Raw genomic sequence first — 23200 nt, forward strand, 5'->3', positions numbered from 1 at the left:
GGGTGAAGAGAGGGGCAGAGTTGTCAACCGATCACCACCTGGTGGTGAGTTGGATCCGCTGGCGGAGGAGGAAGCCGGACAGACTTGGCAGACCCAAGCGCATTGTGAGGGTCTGTTGGGAACGTCTAGTGGAGCCCTCTGTCAGTAGGGTATTCAACTCGCACCTCCGGGAGAGCTTCTCCCATGTCCCGGGGGAGGTTGGGGACATTGAGTCCGAGTGGACCATGTTCTCCCCCTCCATTGTTGATGCGGCTGCTCGGAACTGTGGTCGCAAGGTCTCCGGTGCCTGTCGTGGCGACAACCCCCGAACCCGGTGGTGGACACCGGAAGTAAGGGATGCCGTCAGACTGAAGAAGGAGGCCTATCAGGCCACTCTGGCTTGTAGGTCTCCGGAGGTCATCGACGGGTATCGGCAGGCCAAGCGAGCCGCGGCTCGTGCTGTCGCAGAGGCAAAAACCCGGGCCTGGGAGGAGTTCGGGGAGGCCATGGAGGAGGACTATCGGTCGGCACCAAAGAAATTCTGGCAAACCGTCCGGCGCCTCAGGAGGGGGAAGCAGTGTCTCACCAACACCGTTTACGGTGCGGGTGGAGGCCTGCTGACCTCGACTGGGGATGTCGTCGGACGGTGGAAGGAATACTTTGAGGATCTCCTTAATCCCTCAGTCACGTCTTCCGAAGAGGAAGTAGAGACCGGGGACTCGGAGGCTGGCTCATCCATCACCCAAGCTGAAGTCACTGAGGATGTTCGCAAACTCCTCGGTGGCAGGGCTCCGGGGGTGGATGAGATCCGCCCTGAGTACCTAAAGTATCTGGATGTTGTAGGACTGTCTTGGTTGACACGTCTCTGCAACATCGCGTGGTGGTCGGGGACCGTGCCTCTGGACTGGCAGACCGGGGTGGTGGTCCCTCTGTTCAAGAAGGGGGACCGGAGGGTGTGTTCCAACTACAGAGGGATCACACTCCTCAGCCTCCCCGGTAAGGTCTATTCCAAAGTACTGGAGAGGAGAATCCGACCGATAGTCGAACCTCGGATTCAGGAGGAGCAGAGTGGTTTTTGTCCCGGTCGTGGAACACTGGACCAGCTCTATACCCTCCATCGGGTGCTCGAGGGATCATGGGAGTTTGCCCAACCAGTCCACATGTGCTTTGTGGATCTGGAGAAGGCTTTCGACCGTGTCCCTCGGGGTGTCCTTTGGGGGGTGCTCCGGGAGTACGGGGTCCGGGGCCCTTTGCTCAGGGCTGTCCGGTCCCTGTATGACCGGAGCAGGAGCTGTGTTCGCATTGCCGGCAGTAAGTCAGACCTGTTCCCAGTGCATGTTGGACTCCGCCAGGGCTGCCCTTTGTCACCGGTTCTGTTCATAATTTTTATGGACAGAATTTCTAGGCGCAGTCGGGCGTCGGAGGGTGTCCGGTTTGGGGACCACAGGATCTCATCTCTGCTGTTTGCAGACGATGTTGTTCTGATGGCTCCATCAAACCCGGACGTGCAACATGCACAGGGACGGTTTGCAGCCGAGTGTGAAGCGGCTGGGATGAGAATCAGCACCTCCAAATCCGAGGCCATGGTTCTCGACCGGAAAAAGGTGGCTTGCCCTCTCCAGGTGGGTGGGGTGTCCTTGCCCCAAGTGGAGGAGTTCAAGTATCTCGGGGTCTTGTTCACGAGTGAGGGAAGGATGGAGTGTGAGATCGACAGGCGGATCGGTGCAGCGGCTGCAGTGATGCAGTCGCTGCATCGGACCGTTGTGGTAAAGAGGGAGCTGAGCTGAAAGGCAAAGCTCTCTATTTACCGGTCGGTCTACGTTCCTACCCTCACCTATGGTCATGAGCTTTGGGTAGTGACCGAAAGAACAAGATCGCGGATACAAGCGGTCGAAATGAGTTTCCTCCGCCGTGTGGCTGGGCCCTCCCTTAGAGATAAGGTGAGGAGCTCGGCCACACGGGGGGAGCTCGGAATAGAGCCGCTGCTCCTCCACGTCGAGAGGAGCCAGCTGAGGTGGCTCGGGCATCTGTTCCGGATGCCTCCTGGGCGCCTCCCTCGGGAGGTGTTTCAGGCATGTCCCACCGGGAAGAGGCCCCGGGGAAGACCAAGGACACGCTGGAGAGACTATGTCTCTCGGCTGGCCTAGGAACGCCTCGGGATCCCCCCGGAGGAGTTAGAGGAAGTGTCTGGGGAGAAGGAAGTCTGGGAGTCCCTGCTCAGACTGCTGCCCCCGCGACCCGGCCCCGGATAAAGTGGCAGAAGATGGATGGATGGATGGAGAATAACAACAATGCCTTGATCTTGTAATGCGCTTTACATTGAGAGTTTTTCAAAACATTTTTAAGCAAATAAAGGTTGAAATATGGTGACTGAAGTATCTAGACATAGAATATTTATCTATTTAGTGTATTATTGACGAAAATCTGAAATAGTTTATTCATTATTGACATTTTGATTCCATAATGCCACAGTCTTTGTAATATAAAGGTTTTTTTTGTATGCTTTGTGAGTTATAGAGTTTGTACAGTCCAGGTAACGACTTTGATTATTTATTATAGTCGACTTGTCACAGTTAGTTGCAGTCCTACTTTACATATTTAAATATCTTGATATTTTTGTGTATGATACTGATGACGATATTATGGCGATCAATCAGAAATGTGCTAAAATGTGCAGTTAAATGTGCGTTCACCTGCACGATCAGCACATGAAAATTGGAACTAAACTGGGACTAAACCCGAAACTAAACCTCAACTGCGCCAGGACCAAATCAAATCCACTTTAGGACTCAAACTGGGCCCAAACCAGAACCAAACCAGTGTGAACGCTCCCAAACTGAAGCGGTGTCTGAAAACTCGTCCTATAACGTGATAATACAATGTGACTGGATTGCTTTTGTTTTGTTTTGCGAGTGATGTGTAATTTGTCCCACTCCCTCCGGATCCTGCAGCTTAAGTACAGTTCAGTTCCACGTCTCGTCGATAAATATTCAGCGACGCAGACAAACTTTGATTAATTTCCCCGAAGAGACGTCTGACTCTAACATGTTCTCTTAAGATGTCGAGGTGCGTGTAATTTGCAAAGGTCACTCGTTCATTTCCCCCGCTCGGTCTTGATGAAACATGCATGCTATGTACCCTGGAAAGCTCTCCGCTGAGGAAATCCTGATCTGAAGTTTATGTTTAAAGGGTTTGGAGGCTTCCTTGGGGGACTAAGACACCACCACATCTTCGTGTTAAAGTAGTTTTCCTTCTTTGAAAGTTCGAGCGCCCGTTCAGGAAGGTCAAGAGCAGATCAGAGCCGATGCACATAAATAGAGCCTGATGTCATAAGGTGCAGTCAGACAGAAAAATTACCATGGCACACGGCGCTTCCCTGCATACGATGACTAACATCCCTGCCACCCGCTCGAATGGTAAACACAGATAGCGCAAACCCCGCCTCTGCAGCGAAGAGGAGCAAACCTAATTGCATTTTGAAAGAAGAGTTTAGATGTGTTTGAAAAAGAGATCCGTGAGCAGATTTAGAGTCATATTTTCCCATGAATACATCAGAAACTGAAAGTGGCACAGTTATCTGATGTTTATGCGACGTGGAGCGCTGGATCTGAAGGTGAAATCTGAGGAAAGGTGCGTTTTATAAAATGGGAGATTGTGTTTATTTTATTTTTTTTGGAAGTGACAAAGAAGATGGTCTGGATCTTTTCGCTCGAGCTACAAATCTTATATTGTTAAGATTATCTCAAAATTAGAACTCGATCAGGATTGAAATATGAAATATGTCAAAACTGAGAATTCATGAGTTCCAAATCAGAGCTAAAGGTTTAGTTTAAAAAATGAAACTGAAAAACTGGGATTCGAGCAGAAATAAAGCCCTTTCCAAATCACTGTTCTTCACTTTGACACATAAGGCTGCATGGATTGGCGTGTTGCCATGGTAGCAAACTTTAAAACTTTATTTCCAAAAGACAAAAGCTTCATACTTTACATATCTCAATTTGGATTCCACAATAAAACACCACACACTTTTTCTAATGAACATACAGATGATGTTTATGTCGGTGTAATCCCTCATTCGTCCAGGCGTGTTCCATAGTAGAAAAAGCTTCAGTTGTAGTCATCTGGACTCAGTTTGAAAAAATAGACGTTTCGACTCTCATCCAAGAGTCATTGTCAATAACAGAATTTAGGTCGAGAACTCCGATATTAATACTGTTCTGTGGTAAGACCCGCCCATTGGGAGGAGCCTTCCTGAAGTAGAAAGAGTTGTTTGTTTCAACAGAAACTCCCCCTTGTATCTACCGAGCTAGCCTATTCAGAATCTTAATGGGCTATTAGAAACCTCTTTGTCTTTGTGAGACCCTGGCTCGACCACCCTGAGTACCTGATTAGCATCTAAATGTCCTGGTCCTGGTCCTCTACCTTTCCAGGGGTTCAGTATTCCATTATAGATACCAGGAAGATTGAATCTTAGCCCTCCATTCCTGTTTAAAGAAGGTCTTTCTTTTTTAACAAAAATAGCTTCCTTAACTCCTCTTTCAAACCATCTTTTCTCCCTGCTTAAAACCTTCACCTCACCGTCTTCAAACGAGTGATTAGAGGCTTCAAGATGGAGATGCACGGCACTCTGTGGTCCTGAACTAGTATTTCTTCTGTGCTGATAAAGCCTCTTGTGTAGAGGCTGTTTTGTCTCATCTATGTAACGTTCTTTACAACTTTCTTCACTGCATTGGATCGAATAAACTACATTGCTCTGTTTTTGAGTCGGCAACTTGTCCTTTGGGTGAACCAGTTTTTGTCTTAAAGTGTTTCCTGGTTTAAAATAAACAGGGACTTCGTGTTGTCTAAAAATTCTCTGCAGTTTTTCCGACAGGCCAGACACATGAGGGATAGAAACACCCTTCCTTCTCTGTTCAGTTTCCCTTTTGTCCTGCTTCTTGGTTCTCTTCACTCTGTTGAGGGCCCAAGCGGGGTAACCACAGGCTGAGAGGGCATTTCGGACATGTTTTTCCTCTTTCTTCTTGCCCTCTGAGCTGGTGGGCACACCTTGAGCTCTGTGTTGTAAGGTTCTGATCACCCCCAGCTTGTGCTGTAGTGGGTGGTTGGAACCAAAGAGCAGATACTGGTCCGTGTGTGTAGGTTTCCTATATACTTCTATTTGGAGTTTCCCGTCCTCTCCTCTGATCGTGGAACAATCAAGAAAGGCCAAGCGATTCTCCTTAGCGTCTTCTCTTGTAAACCTGATATGTGGGTCCACCGCATTGATGTGATCAGAAAAGGTTTCCAGCTCTTGTTTCTTGATTGTTACAAAAGTATCATCGACATAGCGAAGCCACAGTTTTGGGGCTATGCCTGAGAATGAGGACAGTGCCTTCTTCTCAAAGTGCTCCATGTACAGGTTGGCCACTATGGGAGAGACGGGCGAGCCCATGGCACAGCCATGAATCTGTCTGTAAAATTGTCCCCGGAATTGAAAGTAAGTGGTGTTCAGACAGATGTCCAACAGTTTACATATGTGTTCAGGTGTCAGTTTGGTCCTTTCCTGTAGGGTGGTGTCTTCCTGCAGTCTGATCCTCACTGCTGCTACTGCATCAGAGGTCGGGATGCAGGTGAACAGGGACACAACATCATATGAAACCATGAGGTCATCTGGGTCCAGTTGGAGATGTTTCACTTTATCCACAAAGTTGTGCGTGTTTTCCACATGATGTTCCGAATTCCCCACAAGCGGAGCCAATATAGTTGTTAAATGCTTGGCCACATTGTAGGTGATGGAATCTGTGCTGCACACTATGGGTCTGAGTGGAACCTCCTTTTTGTGTATTTTTGGAAGGCCATAAATGCAAGGCATGGCTTCACCAGGATACAGTCTGTAATACAGAGGCCGGTCTATCACTTCCTCTTTTTCCAGCCTTTGTAAACAGTCTATCACTTTCTTCTTGTAGCCACTGGTCGGATCTCTTTTCAAGCGCTCGTATGTGGTCGTGTCCTGATTACGAAGCCAAAGTCCACACCCTCCTCGAGGACAACTCTTTCTACTTCAGGAAGGCTCCTCCCAATGGGCGGGTCTTACCACAGAACAGTATTAATATCGGAGTTCTCGATCTAAATTCTGTTATTGACAATGACTCTTGGATGAGAGTCGAAACGTCTATTTTTTCAAACTGAGTCCAGATGACTACAACTGAAGCTTTTTCTAAGATGATGTTTATGTCATACTATTTCTGAAAAAAACAAAAAAACACTTAAAATTTAGGAAAATGTAGCTTTCTAAAAAGTTTCAGAAGTACAATTTGAATACAAAGGTGGTCTGCCCCCTCCAGGTGGTTGGTGGGTTCTTCCGCACGTGTGTGTAATTTCATAAAACTCCTTCGTGTTGGAACAAACGGAGCAACACTGCAAGTCCTCGCTTACATTTCTGTTCAAACAGACACAAGCGGCTGGCATTATAAGTATTCTTCTCACAACCAGTGTCCTTGTACAGTTCAATAGCAGTCGTGACCATTAGAAGAGGCACTTTTACGATAATAAAGAAACTGAATTTGGAGCTATTTGAGGTCTCTGGAGACAAATGAAGTCCACAACATTGACTTGATGAACGGTGATGTCCCAGTCATGGACAATTTAGATTAGAGAAAAGAAAAGAAAAGGTGACTCTACGTATTCTAGACGGATCTTTTAAGCTGTGTTCATGGTCAAAACAACCTGCCGCCACCGAGCTTTTGCCCTGCAGGAGAAAACGTCAGTCAGAGAAATGCTATATATTCATTATAAACGTATGCACTGTGTGTCACGTTTCTGTTTTTTTAAAGTGTAAAGGTCAATTTGATACATTCATGTTGTATGGTAAGGTTTTGCTTTTATTTTATAACTTCCTGTATAACCGGAAGTGATCGTGAAACGGAAGTCTACTTGACGCTAAGAAAAGACGCAAAGTAAATTGAACAACGATAAAAGGACAGAACACAGACAAACTCAAGGATCTAGCTACAGTCGACAGGGGAACAATGTCTGTAGTTACAACGACTGTATTAATGAAAAGATTTGAAATGTTTAATTGACGAATATGTTGGGAAATATTGTACTAATGTAATGAGCTAGAAATACGGTGATTTACGGCCAAAATGTATTGTTTTTTTAATTTTGTTCTGTCTAGCTCTTACGTTGGTTGAATGACAAAGAAAAGGATCCATTAAAAGACATTTAACCATCAGTTCAGGCCTTCTCAATTCGACTGGATGCTACACAAAGTATGTTTTAAGCAGTAAACATGGAATAAATGCTAGATAGATACGTTTAGTGTATCATTCTTGCTGTTCTTTCCTAAAACGCTGACTAAAATGACCCCCAGCTGTAACTGAAGCTGTTTCTGAACCATTTGGAGAATAAACTAATGGCTGACACTCCTCCTCTGTCTGGATGAACTCTCCCTGCACTAGATGAACCGCCTTCTCTCCTTCTGAGTGGTGCTGGCTCCACAGTCCTTCTCCTTCAGTGTGGTTCTCACCGAGGTTTCTACTTTTTCCCACAGGGTTTTTTGTAGAAAGAAGGAGAGTCTAAAAACAGGGGATGCTGGGAAAGTTATCCATTTGCTTGATTCCTGTGAACACTGTTTAATCAGCTTCTCTATTACTGACCGATGACTGTTTCATTGTTTGATTCTCCAACTTTCTGTCGGTAAAATCAACAAGGCAGAGATGCCAACCGAGGAATCTGCTGCAGTGATTTTGGGCGTTAAAAAATAAATTGAAGTGAAGTGAATTGATTTAAAGTGGTCACAAAGCATGCATTGAGGAAAATTAGATTTCAAATTCGGCCTAGATTTTTTGACGGTTCATTTTTCAAAGCTGAAGAGATTTAGGGACTTGTAATGAAGTTGATTTTTTATTTGTTTTCCTGATAACAATAGTCACATGATATTATGTCAATCCAACAGAAATGTGTTAAAACATGTCTTTAAATGTACGAGTTGAGGTTTGAACTTTAAAAAGAAAAACATCTTTTTTTTTTTTACAATAAACACAATACTCAATATTCAAATTTTGACATATTAACTGATACACTGATTAAAATATTGTGAATATATTGTGGCTTATATTTTTATTTGTGTTTTTGGAGAACAAATTGATCCTGATTCAGCTCAAAACAGTTGATTTGACTGGAAATAAATTGGTTTAAGCTTGAGGTGTTTTTTTTAGCTCTTTCACCTTCTCAAGAGCTCGATCCATACATGTTTAATCAAATTGTGAACACAAAGGAAATAATGCGGACAGCTCCAAGTTAATGCCATACTGCGGAACATCCAGGCAAAACAATAGCATCTCTTTGCAATGCACAAACTGAAGAAATACAGAAGAGACAAATGGAAAAACAAACAAAAACACTATTTAATTTTCCCCAAATTGAAGCCAGATGATAACGCTGAGAAATATTACTTTTGATGAAAACAAAAAACAGCAGAACAACGACGTGCGGCACGGTTTCCCTGGTGTTGCCATTACTGCAATTCCAACAAGCCTCCGACGCCTCTGAATTGTCTTTGAAAGTCACTATTTGAAGCATCTGTGAAAAGAGACAGAAATGCGTGAGCTTTTACAAACGCTCGAAATTGGCGAAAACGACAACATTTTTCAAATGTTTGCAGCCGAAAGGTACAAATCGACAACCGCTATGCCACGCGAAATGTCATTCACCTGTTTCTATTGTCCGAGATGTATTAAAAATGGATCAGATTGAAATGGATGTTTTGGAGATATGTGAAAGTTAGACGCGATAGTTTAAGATGTGATATTTCTGCACTTTTGTGGTCTATTCATTTTGTGTGCGGTAATTTAACCTCAACCAAGACATTTACAGACATTTTTGTTTTGTTTTTGAAGATTGATAAAATGTTCGTTCGTTATTGTCATCAGAATACAGTAATAAGCAAAAATATAGATAATATTTTTTGTTAATACTGTACACCCCCATTCAGCAACAACCAACGTATTTTCCGGAGCATAAGTCGCTCCGGAGCCAGCAAAAAAATGCATAATAGAGAAGAAAAAAACATGGTTGCCAGGTGCCATGGTTGGGCAAAAAAACAGTCCGTTCAACCTTTAAATGCAAATGTTTTCATGTTTTTCTAATTATTACTTAGTTTAAACAATAATTTAACAAAATAAAGGTGTCATCAGTTATTATTATTTGTCAAATTATAACTGTTGTGTAATTTATATGGTTTTTGACCCTAGTTCACAGTATGGTTGCTAGGTAATGTCAACACTGCTGCTCACGTCCAACCAGGAAGTAACAATATAACTGTGGCATCAAAAATGTCAAACTGGGGTAAAATAGGTGACATTTCTTTTGTAAAACCGTGTATATGTTTGGTGAGTAATCTAACCCGTCATTTGCACTTTAACCTTACCTACGTTGCCATACCACCACAGTACAAGTACTTCATATAAAAGTTCATTCAATTTATCGTTTCAGACAATAAACTCGACAACTCCCAAACAGAATCATCAAGTGACATCAAATAAATCCTCAGCTAATGTTTTAAGACAATAGTTAAGAACAGCAACATATATGAAAGTGCATTGTTGAGTCCAAACTATGATAAATATAATTAATTGTGAATGATTGTATTAGCTGAAGTCTGATAGTAACGCGGGTTAAAGAAGACCTGGTATTTGGTACATTACATAATAAACATAATAAATAAAGAGTTGATTCTTGGCTGCTGGTGCCCCCTCTTCCTGATGTAGAAGCAGAAGTTTGTTTCAGTGTGTTTTTTAGTTTTAGTCCGACCCTTTCAAAGAGTCACGTAAGTCCAGGGCTCTGAGAAGGCACTGAGCACTCAAGCCTTGAACAGTCACAACAGGTTTACTCAAACATCCACAAACCACTCCAATTGTTACTCAAAAATAATGACGAGAGCACAATTATAACATTGTTAACGGTCATAAAAGTCCATTTGGCCGATTATGTCACGACTCACGGACGATTATTTTAGTAGTCGACTTGTCAGCAGTTTTTTTTCAATAGGGCGACAAGTCAAACAATTATTTCTATTGTGTATTGAGACTTTTTTAAAAACATTATCAACCCAAAACATGTTGAAATATGTCTGAAGGCTTCTACATATATAATTTATTTATTCATATTTACAAATAAAGGGCATCATTAATGAAAATCTGATTTTCAAAGTGTTTTTTTGACATATTGCTGTCTTTGATGTAGAAGTATGTTTTAGAGTCCAAATAACGATTACAATTATCAAAATATTACTACAGTTATTGTTTACAGTCACAATTAGTCGATTAATTGTTGAAGCCCTATAGCCTGAAGTCTTCTAAATAGATCATAATTATGAATGAAGTGTCTTATTGATGAAAACCAGAAATACTAATATTCATTTGATGGTAAAAAGCTCTTGTTACATGCGTTTTAGATTCTGTAAAGTCCCGATAACAATCACTATTAACATAAAAGGATTATTCCCCATAGTCGACCTGTTATTGCAAATGGATGAAGTTGGATAAAGTAATAAAAGCCAAAACATCTGCTCCGAGTGTGCCATTGTGATGCAGCGCTGACAGCGGCTGGTGGCACAGGTGTGCATAGGGGAGGCCCCGGGGGCAGGATAAAATAATATACACAATCTTCCTCCCATCCATCCGCCTGTCAGTTTGACGGACAGCTCTGCACAGGTGGAGCTCCGAGACGCCTCCACCGGCCAATCAGCGAAGACGATGCGAGCCGATTACGCCCAAACAGCCGACAGACATGACACAACAACGGAGTCTTAATTTCAGCGTGTCACGTCGGTGTTTGAAGATGCAGCTGTGACGTTCGGGGGTAGAATAATTAAAGCAATTGCAAGATTTTGAAGAGTTTGGCGACTGTTGCGCAACACTGCAGATCCGCTAACGTTTGTGAAAAGGTTTTTTTTTTTAAATCTCGTTAGGAGTTCACTTCGCCAGCTTGGCTTTTGGTGATAAGTCAATAGCGAGGTGTAAAAATTACTTTCACAAAAATGTATAATTAACCAGGACTATTACTGATTCTGGCCGAAACAGCTGCACGAATCATTTACACATTTATACAATATAAAACAGTCCCAGAGAATCATAAAAAAGTTAAAGGTTCTGTCTGAGTTATACTTTCTTAATAAACGTGAAAATCAGAATGTGTTTTAAACTCTTTGCCGTGGGCGACGTGTATTGATCACTTTCCAAACACATTCTTAGCATATTAATCATTTGCCGTGATGAGTTTATAAGCTGTTTATTAGTGAGTTTTGCGTCACAGTAAAGCTAACAACAACAACTAGCATGCTAACAGCGCACTTCCCGTTTTTTGGAGAATAAAAACGTTCTATAATAAGATGCAGACGGAACACATTGGTCTCATTTTCACCCTAAAGACTGCTTTTATATCTGTGCTGGGGGAAAACACATTTTACTTTACCAAATGGAAAAAAAAATCAGATATAAAATACTCTACCTTAAACCTGAAAGTCTGAACTCTGTTAAATGAAAATTAGCTAACCGGTTTCAGATTTCTGGAGGTATTATTATGGGAATCAGCAAAGGCATTTCCCTCCAAACGTTTTCCATATACAATAACTTGTGTCCAAAGGTTAACAGGCAGTACTGTATTTTCTGGACTATAAGTCCCACCGGAGTATAAGTCGCACCAGCCAAAAAATGCATAATAGAGAAGAAAAAAACATATATAAGTCGCACTGGAGTATTAAATGCGGTTGCAAGTGTGAAAATAACAAATAATATCACATATAAGTCGCTCCGGAGTATAAGTATATAAGTATAAATATAGGTAAAAGTCGCACCCTTGCCAAAACTATGAAAAAAGGTGCGACTTATAGTCCCATCTGCGAACAGTACGAGTGGAATCAGAATTGGTGAGTGTTACGAGCGGCTCTGTTCTGTGCCAGAGCCGCAGAGGAGCGAGTCCATTGGTATTCACACATTAAAGCTCGCTCCACTGATGAGGATTCAAAGACCTGATTGATTCATGGACTAGAGACTCTACAGTTGAGTCTCACGCTTTGGTCTGAGCACAAGGAAGTCATTTGAAAAATTGCTAAAGATATACAGGCTTTATTTTAAATCAGACTTTTACTTAATCCTGAAGCACAAAAGAAGGCATTTTATTTAACAATTGATGAAAAGTAATGAAAGGTAATGCCAAACTGTCCTTTTGAGTCTGTGGAATTTTAAATGAATTTGAGTTTTAATCGACATTGTAAATGTGTAATACAAACTGTAGAGAAAACAGTTTTTTTCTACGGCGGTTCTTCAAATAGTAGCGTCAGCAGCAGCAGCAGCAGCAATTTTAGTGGTATAAGAAAGCAAAATGCACCAGTTTTTGTCACTTGAAAACCTTTTTTGTATTTGCACTTTTATCTTAGTCGTTTAAGAGATTTCGTGTGCTTGCATGAGACTGTTTTAAAGTCTACTTATTTAAGGTTTAGCACCCCAGCTCACTGCAGTCTTCAGTACTTCTTAGACAAAGTACTCACTGTTGTGCGTAGTAATGGCTTATTGATCAGCGCTGGTTATCTGACAAAGAAACAGCACTACGCTCGGCATTGAGCCGCCAGAATCCCGCGCTCCTCTGCACTTGACATACTTTCTTAGGTGAGAAATATTGACTGACCCGCTGCCATTTTATCCTGTTACAGAAAGATAAGAATGGCCCCTCATGAGACCCTGGCTGTCTGTAAAACATGACAGTAAAGATGTCACCGGGCGGCGACGCGGGGGCCAAACGCGAGCGGCTCTCTGGGTCTCTCTGGCGCCGACGTGTTTGTGAACGCCGTAACAATCTGTGGTGAGAACAGGCAGATCTAAAACAGCGCTTTATCCCGAGGTGTGTGACGTAAAGGACAATGTTATGGCATGCACACTCGATGGAACAAAATGTAAAATAATAATCTACATAATGTAATTATTAATCACCAGAAGTCACAATATTAACATTTTATAACCTGGATAATTGAGGATTACCATAATTTCCTTTTTACATAGTTTTGTCCAGGGTGCGATTTCTACACTGGAGCTTATATGTGATATTATTAGCGATTTTCACACTGGCAACCGCATTTCACAAAAGGGTGCTCTAGGCTCTAAGCGACGCAGAAGAAGAATCTGCACTTCCTCTACCTCCAGAGTTTGTGGAGTTGTTTAGAAGTGACACAGAGGAAGAAGAATTCAATGGATTTAGTGATTTGGGGTAAAACTGATGTTTTGGTAAACTTGTTAGCATGTTCTTTATGCTATAGTTATCTGAATAACTGTTCATATGTTACGTTAACATACCAGACACTTACCACAGTTCTGTCTGTGCCTCATGTAGCTGAAGGTGTTAGCGTTAGCATACGTACACCTATTCATCATGTTCTCTAATCTATTATTATTCTAAATTGCATTTCAAGATGAAATGTCTGTTCTTGGTCTTGGATTTTATCAAATACATTTCCCCCAGTGTGACTTATATATGTTTTTTTTCTTCTCTATAATGCATTTTTTGGCTGGAGCGATTTATCATCCAGAAAATATGGTATTCACAAATATTGTATTATAGAACATTTATATTGTATTTTGGGAATTCTTTTCATGCTTCAACTTGCAAATATTTCTGTAAGAGGAAAATGTGTAAATTAACGTCTAACCTGCCAACCATTTAATACAGAAGATTCCTTTGAAAATAAAACATAATGTATGGATAATGTAATGGATAAAATCATCTGAATCGAGCCTCGAGACACATTTCTGCGGCACACTGTAGCTTCCAAAACCCTCACGGATAACCTGCCGGAGCCATAAGTATTTTAACCTGCCGGAGCCATAAGTATTTTAACCTGCCGGAGCCATAAGTATTTTAACCTGCCGGAGCCATAAGTATTTTACCCTGCCGGAGCCATAAGTATTTTAACCTGCCGGAGCCATAAGTATTTTACCCTGCCGGAGCCATAAGTATTTTAACCTGCCGGAGCCATAAGTATTTTAACCTGCCGGAGCCATAAGTATTTTAACCTGCCGGAGCCATAAGTATTTTAACCTGCCGGAGCCATAAGTATTTTAACCTGCCGGAGCCATAAGTATTTTAACCTGCCGGAGCCATAAGTATTTTAACCTGCCGGAGCCATAAGTATTTTACCCTGCCGGAGCCATAAGTATTTTAACCTGCCGGAGCCATAAGTATTTTAACCTGCCGGAGCCATAAGTATTTTAACCTGCCGGAGCCATAAGTATTTTACCCTGCCGGAGCCATAAGTATTTTAACCTGCCGGAGCCATAAGTATTTTACCCTGCCGGAGCCATAAGTATTTTACCCTGCCGGAGCCATAAGTATTTTAACCTGCCGGAGCCATAAGTATTTTAACCTGCCGGAGCCATAAGTATTTTAACCTGCCGGTGAGGTGAAGGTTTTAAGCAGGGAGATAAGATGGTTTGAAAGAGGAGTCAAGGAAGCTATTTTTGTTAAAAAAGAAAGACCTTCTTTAAACAGAAATGGAGGGCTAAGATTCACTCTTCCTGGTATCTTTAATGGGTTACTGAACCCCTGGAAAGGTAGAGGACCAGGACAAGGACATTTAGATGCTAATCAGGTACTCAGGGTGGTTGAGCCAGGGTCTCACAAAGACAAAGAGGATTCTAATAGCCCATTAAAATTCTGAATAGGCTAGCTCGGTAGATACAAGGGGGGAGTTTCTGTTGAAACAAACAACTCTTCAAGAAGGCTCCTCCCAATGGGCGGGTCTTACCACAGAACAGTATTAATATCGGAGTTCTCGATCTAAATTCTTTTATTGACAATGACTCTTGGATGAGAGTCGAAACGTCTATTTTTTCTAACTGAGTCCAGATGACTACAACTGAAGCTTTTTCTACTATGGAACACGCCTGGACGAATGAGGGATTACACCGACGTAATTAGTTATAGTTTTACTTAAACCCTCTGTCATTTGTTCAAGTTCACATTGAGCTAGAGTCAACTTTATTTTTCCTGCAAATCACAAAATATACGACCAGTGTTTGTTGTACGCTGTTCTCTTCCAAAGAGCGAAACCATCAAAACCTACAAACCTGGTACAGTCGACCTAAAATGACAACAGCAGCTGCCTCAAAGGGCAACGTCCCCTGTCCTGAGACAAATGTCCCAACATCCTCTGTCCTTAGACAAATGTCCCAACATCCTCTGTCCTTAGACAAATGTCCCAACATCCTCTGTCCTGAGACAAATGTCCCAACATCCCCTGTCCTTAGACAAATGTCCCAACATCCTTTGTCCTTAGCCAAATGTCCCAACATCCTCTGTCCTGAGACAAATGTCCCAACATCCTCTGTCCTGAGACAAATGTCCCAACATCCCCTGTCCTTAGCCAAATGTCCCAACATCCTTTGTCCTTAGCCAAATGTCCCAACATCCTCTGACCTGAGACAAATGTCCCAACATCCCCTGTCCTTAGACAAATGTCCCAACATACCCTGTCCTTAGCCAAATGTCCCAACATCACCTGTCCTTAGCCAAATGTCCCAACATCCCCTGTCCTTAGCCAAATGTCCCAACATCCCCTGTCCTTAGCCAAATGTCCCAACATCCCCTGTCCTTAGACAAATGTCCCAACATCCCGTGTCCTGGGCCGAATGTCGCAACATCCTCTGTCCTTAGACAAATGTCCCAATGTCTCTCGTCCTTAGACTCTCCTTCACAACACTGGTCAAACAGCACATTTACCAGACGCACACTGATTTCAGAACATAACAAGCGTGTGCACACTACACAAAAGCGCTTGATCACTTCTAAAACGAGAGGTGACCTGCAGCCAAATAAACATTAAAATAACTGTGTCCACACTCACGTCTCGCTCACGTCTTCTGTTGTCGACTGTTTTAAATAACAATTCAAATTCACTGGTTTTGACACATTTCCCCGTGAGTTTTGGAATGGCAGCGGACAAGCTTAACCAATGAAATGTCAGGCAAGTTTCTACACCTACTACTAACTACTAACGCTGCCTCTGATTGGTTACTATTACAGTCCATCTCCTTTGTCGTTCCTCACAATAACAACACCATTACTAACACTGTTATACTTAAACGCCGTTATTCCCAACACTGCCTGGTTTAGTGCAGCTTTAGTCAAGTTTTTTCAATAACTTAGTGCAGACTCATTCCTGATTTTGCCCCTGTTTAATCCCAGTAAAGACCTGGCAGACGCTTCATTGTTGTGAGCACAGAAACATCAAAGACCAAGTGGGCACTCTCTCGTTGTTTTTCTATCCACTGTGGCAAATTGAAGCCACAATCGAGCCAATTTCAACGCCACCATCCTTCACAAAAAAGGACACATTTACACGCTATCCCGGCTGCTGCGCGTGGAATTGCCGCTGCGCCGTGGATAATCACTGAAAAAGGAAGTGGGGGGGATGATCCGACTGGGCTGAGGGGAAATTTGGAACGATTTCCGCGGGTCGTGCTGGTTAATCTACTGAACATAAAAGGTGGGTGATCGGGGGAGGGCGGGGTCCGATTGGCAAGCCGGGAAGAGAAGTCGCCGGTCGCTCTCTGTTCCGTTTAATATCTGCGAAAAGGTTGAGGCGAGCAATTACCGATCTCCAGTCGATGGGCGCCTCGATGGCAGCGCAGTGGGAGAGGAGCTCGAGGAGGACGTTAGTGCCCTCCATCCAGGCACAGTGGAGGTATCGGTGATAAATTGATTTAAAAACTGTTGAACTGCGTGGGATTAAATTTGTGATTCAATTTGTGAATTCCAAATCGGGAGTTAGTTCACGGCGCGCATTTTAAACATTTATACGGGAGCGTCGATATTTGTGAGAAGACTGCTTTAACTCATATGAGAATCACAAGCATTTCACGACATACCGTATTTTCCGGACTATAAGTCGCACCAGCCAAAAAATGCATTATAGAGAAGAAAAAAACATATATAAGTTGCACTGGAGTATGAGTATATAAGTATAAATATAAGTATAAGTCGCACCCCGGCCAAAACTATGAAAAAAGGTGCTACTTATAGTCCGGAAAATACGGTACTGTATTTGAGAGGTCTAAACTACAGATTGCAAAAAGAGTAGTAAAATAGACATGACTGGCTTCTCTTTCAGATTCCAAAAATATTGAAACCTCAAAAATGATGGGTTGAGTGGAGTTAATTAACTTTTATTCAGCCATTTTATTGCATGTGGAATGAATGAAAACTTTAACCAGGTTTTCTTATAAATGAGGTTCAGAAGCAATGACCGTAGGAGGACAGGAGGACAAAGAAGATGTTTAAGGTCAAAGAGAACCGTTTGGGCACAGCAGCTTATACGCTACAGTCACAGTCTTTCTTAAGCATTTTTGGGGTTCTGTGCTGTTCCCAAAACCGTCTCACAAGACAGAACGTTAAAACATTTTCCATTCAACTAGAGTAACTAATTTGCAGCAGTTTTTGCTCAACATTGAAAGATACAATTAAAAAAAGGGGGGGAAAGAAGAAAAGTCTCTGCTGTGCTTTAGCCACGACACACTCCAGTGGTCTCACTTTCGGTTCTGCTCTGAGGTGACCCCTAAATATTTCATTTTAATATGGTTTGCCTGTTGAAAAAATAATGTATATGTGTATATTTATGAACAGTGCGTGCGTATATTTAGCATGAAACTGATTTCCACCCGTGGTCCTCATCACCACAGTAATATATGTGTCATCATCGCAATAAAAGAGTAAAAGCACTACAATAAATAGGAAGTTACACAGAAATAGGTTTAATTTCTAAAATAATAAATAAAGAATGTCATGCATGCTCACAGATTTGATTAATTACTTGTCATCACTCACCCCTCTGGACTGTATCTCATTCACATATAGAGGAGACAGAAACTCAGATTTTCCCTCCACTCGGATGCCGTCCTGGTTCAGCTTGAGGCTGCCCATCCCGTCCTGCAACACAAAACACAAAAGCACCACAATTTAACATCCAACGCAACTGATTGTTTGGGGGGGAATATCTAATTGCAGGATTTTTTGGCAACCATTTTGGATTTTGATTAGATTTGCAATTTTGGTTGAAAACATTACCTGATCAACCAAGACCACACGCTTTGACAATAGTTTACAAGTGTTGGTCTCTTATGGCTGTGACTGACAGGTGGATTAACCAATCAGAGAAATGCATGGTCCGTTTGGTCCCTGTCTAAACAAGCAGAGCAGCTTATGGATAAAAAGGGGGAAAGAAATAACACAGAGGATTGAGAAACTGAATAATTCTAATTTATCTGAGGTAAAGTAAGATATATATTTTGTTCTGAAAGTACGAGAATATTCAGAGGAGGTGTCTACCGCTTTCTGGTCTTATTCCAGACCCTCCAGCATTTGAACAGAATGTTCTGTTCAGGGGACTGGCTGGTCACGAACATTAACATGGGGGAGAATACTGAAATATGAAATGCAAAACTAATACAACAATCACATTCAGAGCATGTTTGTCAGTTGAACCAGAGTGCTTACCGCTCATTAAATAAGACAGAATAAGACAGAATATTATGCATTCGCAGAGGACATTTTGTTATTTATAGTAATTGCAGTGATTTCCCGTTAAACTATGATTTGCAAAACTGCTCCTGACAGGTTGCCCCAGTGCCATTGAAGGATGGGTCAAATGCAGAGGACAAATTTCCCTACAGGGACAATAAAATGTACCTTAACTAGGACTGCAAACAACAAAATAGTCTCCTTATGCGTATGTCCTGTTTAGACTTCTATAGAAATGCTTGTGATTCTTGTATTAGTTTATCGGTTCATATTTCAGTCTTCTGCAGTCTTCTGTTAATGCATTTAGAAATGTGCACTGTGAACTGAAGCCTGATCTGAAAACAGTTTAGCACTTTATAATGACCACAAACTTATTCGCCTTAAAGCTGGGGGGACCTGATTTTCAATCCGTGAAACGTTAAATCTATCTTATTCCTCGTTCTCATAAAACATTTCGCACATTGCTCGTGTTCGCATGTACATGGATTATTTTTTTTGCCCACTATGACGCTCTGGAGCTGCTTTTTCAGACAGAAAAGTGCAGCAGACTGGACCTCATTTCCACAGCCAGCATCAGCACTCCAGCCTCTTATAGAGACTCCCATGGCTTTTTCTGACAAGTTTGCAAGCTAACATTTTATAATTAGATGAAGATAGTGCGTAACGGCCTCATTTTTGTCTCAGTTCGTATGTAGGTGGGGGGAAAGTTAGGTTATGCAACTTTAAAGCATGAACAAAGACACAATTCAACAAAACACTTAACCCTAAACTGCTTAATTAAATGTTAGAAAATTTACCACAGATTGGCAATTCTTTTTGGTTTATAATTTTACTTCCTGCTTGACCCTGACGTCACACTAGGAACTGTTACCTAGCAACCATGACGTACACTGGGCCCAATGCTGCTCCAATGTACACACACGTTATTATTTGACAAGTGCAACTATGTGAGAACACTTTTATTTATTTTGTCGAATTAATGTTTACAGGGTCAAAAATGTGCACTTCTTGTGTGTAAACTGTGCCACACTATTGATTTTACGAGTCTCCCGAGTCCGATATCATCACGATGTTTTATAACTCTGCGCTACCTGTTGTGATTTTCAACATATTTCTTCATAAACTGCTACTTGATTGGGAGTTTACAGGTTTTATCCCACCGAATAAAGTCAAAACTAGAAAATCATCACTTGTCATACCCATTTTAAGCGTATTAAGTTGTAGTTATTATTAGAAGTGGTACCAAAAACATCCATTTCAATTCTAATCGCAGTTGAAAAACCCACAGCTCTATAATCACAACGACTGCACTTATAGAGGCAGAAAAGTGTACGTTTTGTGTCGCCGCAGTCCTCCCCGGCAAAGCGACAAATGGTGGCCGGGGCAGCTTTGATTGACGGTGAAGGAGACGGATATGACACGGCGCTGACAGGCTGACATCCTGCGTACGGCGGGAGGCAGAGGGGGCGAGGAGTGGCGCGGATAATGTGGCAGAAGACTGTGGAGTGAGGACCTATGGAAATGATAAAAGGGAAATGGTTTCATCTAATAGGAAAGTGATGGGACTGTAAAGGTCCGCCACGGCGGCAGTGGCCCGGAAAATGTCTGTTATTCAAATGATATGTAAAATACAGATCTGCGGGGACTTTCTGAACTTGCAGTGAAATTGGGCATTGACTTTTTATATAACTGTGCTCGCAAGTTAGCAGCAGTTTTTTTTTAACATAAGAATTCTGTTAGAGGACTCTCAGGGCGCGCAGTAGACTTGCACATTCCAGCTTATGTAAATGCTTTAGAGGATTTGGGTGAAAATGTATATATTTTGGACCTGTTGGTGAGAATTCTGAGTTGCCAGAATCAATACAGCAGTTTAAAAGGTTGTTTACTGTATGAATATCAGGCTACCCCAAATAAATTGTCTGTTTGCTGTGGCTCGGTCGTTAGCTTCAACAGTCAATGACGGAAAACGTCTCTATCAACCCAATCGGGAGACTAAATCTCACGATTTTAAGATATTTCAATCGACCTTTTGTATGCCGCTATCCTTTATTTTGGTAGCTAAGGCGAGCGAGGGGAACATGCGGGGGACACGGGCGCCGCCATGTTTGTTGTGATGACGCTGCTGGGGGTGTTTCAATCCCAAAATGCATTTGCGTAAGTCAAATTTCACACCCTGACAGAGCCTCAATTCAATGGACATATGAGTGGCGGCGACAAGGTCAAATCAACTTGTAAAAGGCAATATGACGACTCTTGCGTGCGCTCTGTTTTATCATAGAAGCACGTGGAGGACTGAAAATGAAGACGCACATGCGGTGCGCAATGCGTCGTCAGTCCTATGAGATGAAGACAGGTTTACCAGCGTGATAAAAAATTTCGACACAGTGGTTCAGGAAAGACCGGTCGGTGAGTCGGCGAAAAAACTGAAAAATAAAAGATTTTGACGTTTTTTTTAACAAAATGCTGATATGTTTTTTTCAGTCGGCTAGTTTCACAGCGGGTCGGCCGGGTTACGGCAAACAGACATTGTTTTGCTTAGCCTCAGCGTAAACCTTTTATTTTGGAAAATTTGGAGTGGTGTTCCTCTACCAGAGTCCACGGTTGTTGTTGTTGTTGTTGTTGTTGTTTTTTTTTACACTTTTTACACAGCGCTGGTCACAAACTGTGTGAAATATGGAGTGCACTACTTTTTCACCTGCTGGACGTTCAGACAGCATTCAAAATGGTCTGACTCCTAAATAGCGCCCCATGTGGACATTTGGACATAGCGCAAACTTTAAAAAATCTAGACGTCTAGAAGTTCTTAAAATGGAAGTAATAGGCTTCAGTAAATGTGTCTTGATATATTTACATGTGCCGTAATTTTATTTGTATTTAAGCTAAGTTGATATCTATTTGTGTTATTATTTACACTCTCTGGTCATTTTGTAATTTTATAACAACATTTCTTAAACTTTATTTAACTGCAAAGTCACAAAAAAGACTATGGTTGAATTTCACATTTTAAATTGAATAATCGGAATGAAAATTATCGCATGTTAGCGCCTAAAGCGGTTAAGTTCTGTCGTGCAAACTCCTGATATTTGAGAACATCTAAGACATTTCTTTCTTATAACAGGAAACACACATATACATTGTTCTGAATGTACTAGAGCAGTAGTTTCCAGCCTTCTTTTGTTGTATGACACTTTGAGTACCCACTAAATCATATCTAATGGTTTCTTTACGCATTTTTAATCCAATAACTAGTATTTGGCCAATTATATTTTCTATATGATCCTCACGTTCAAAATGATTATACAGAAGCATTTTGAACAATGTAAAATGTACAATAAAGAACATTTTATATTCGAATACTATTCAATTCCACCTTTATTTAAAAAATAACTCTGTAACTCTGGCTGGGATGCTCTGTACATCAGGTTCTATGGTAGTGATTCTGACACTTTTCAGACTAACTACCTCCAGAGTATGACCAGGTCTAAACCAGGTCTATAACAGAACTATTCCGGGTCTAAATTAGGGCTAAAGTAAGTCTAAAATACAACTACAACATTGCAGAGAGTAGTTTTCACCAAGAACTTACGCTAAGGACGAAAATGTGGATAAATTAGACAAACATTACAACATACAACCCTGTACTAGAGTCAACTTTACTCAAGTGTCTGCATTATTAGAGACAATTTTGAATAATGTGACACTTCCTGTTTTGTAGTTTGAGGTTGGGCTTATCTTTATCAATGGAGTAAAGCAGGCGACGCCATTAGGTCAAGTTACAGGTCAGATCTGTAGTAAATAGATCTGTAAAAAATCATGTTTTTCAAGTTTTAGGTTTGTTTTTGGGTTTTTTTTTAACAACAAAACCACCTATAGTTAGATGAATGTAAGATAGATAAGTTTAATGCCATACAGTGGGACCTCAATCTCCAAGCAGAAAAAAACACAACAAAAAATGTTATATTTAACCTTTGATCAAGGCTATCTTGAGGATTTGCCTTTGTGAGACATCCCAATAAACTAAACTTATCCCAGCGATGTATATGATGTTTTGGAATTTTTTTATGAACACATTTTGACAAATAAATGAGGTCAAAAGGAGACGACTACCTTTATTGAAATAGAATGTCATTTTCCGTGTTACTGTGCTAAACGTGAACGCAAACTTCAGTCCGCACGTGGCAACGAGTAACCATTTATCACTTCTTGACAAATTGTAGCACAAAGAACTTCCTCTTGTGTAGACTCTGACATCCTATAGGCAGAGTGTAGCTAGTCCGGAGGGACACCGAGCGACGGGGTACATTCTGCGGCACAACACCAGCGGCACTGATAGCATCTTTACTCCTGACACAAACTGATGGGATCCCAAAGAGCAGAGGAGCGATAGCAAATGTCGAGGGACACATTCGTCAGCGTGAGGGGGAAGCTGCCATCCGGAGTTTGTGGACAAAGTGCTAAATTGTGTGTATTGTTGTGGAATATGTCACAGAGACTCTCCTCCGCTGCAGATAAAGACTTTGGGTGTAAAGGCGGCGCGCCAGTTTTTCCTTCCTAATTCTCTATCAAAGCCGAGAGAGGAAAAAGGCGCGCAGCGTGAGATGTTTGGATACACTGTGCACTTCACGCCTTGTGAGTGTGAATTAAGGTCAACCAATTTTGGCTGAGATTAAAGAAA

General features: G+C 41.8%; 1 protein-coding gene across 1 annotated transcript in view; it reads right to left on the reverse strand.

The window, feature by feature from the left end:
* Window positions 1-23200, reverse strand: part of LOC140372056 (zeta-sarcoglycan-like) — an 87792-nt gene that overhangs the window by 38460 nt on the left and 26132 nt on the right. Inside the window, exon 3 of the mRNA XM_072459321.1 lies at window positions 17833-17934. Coding sequence (XP_072315422.1) covers window positions 17833-17934 — 102 coding nt within the window. The remainder of the gene's footprint in view (window positions 1-17832; window positions 17935-23200) is intronic.

This window comes from Eucyclogobius newberryi, unplaced genomic scaffold (assembly GCF_026437365.1).
Source record: "Eucyclogobius newberryi isolate DKJ021-1_F unplaced genomic scaffold, fEucNew1.0.hap1 SCAF_22, whole genome shotgun sequence".
NCBI classification, from domain to species: Eukaryota; Metazoa; Chordata; class Actinopteri; order Gobiiformes; family Gobiidae; genus Eucyclogobius; species Eucyclogobius newberryi.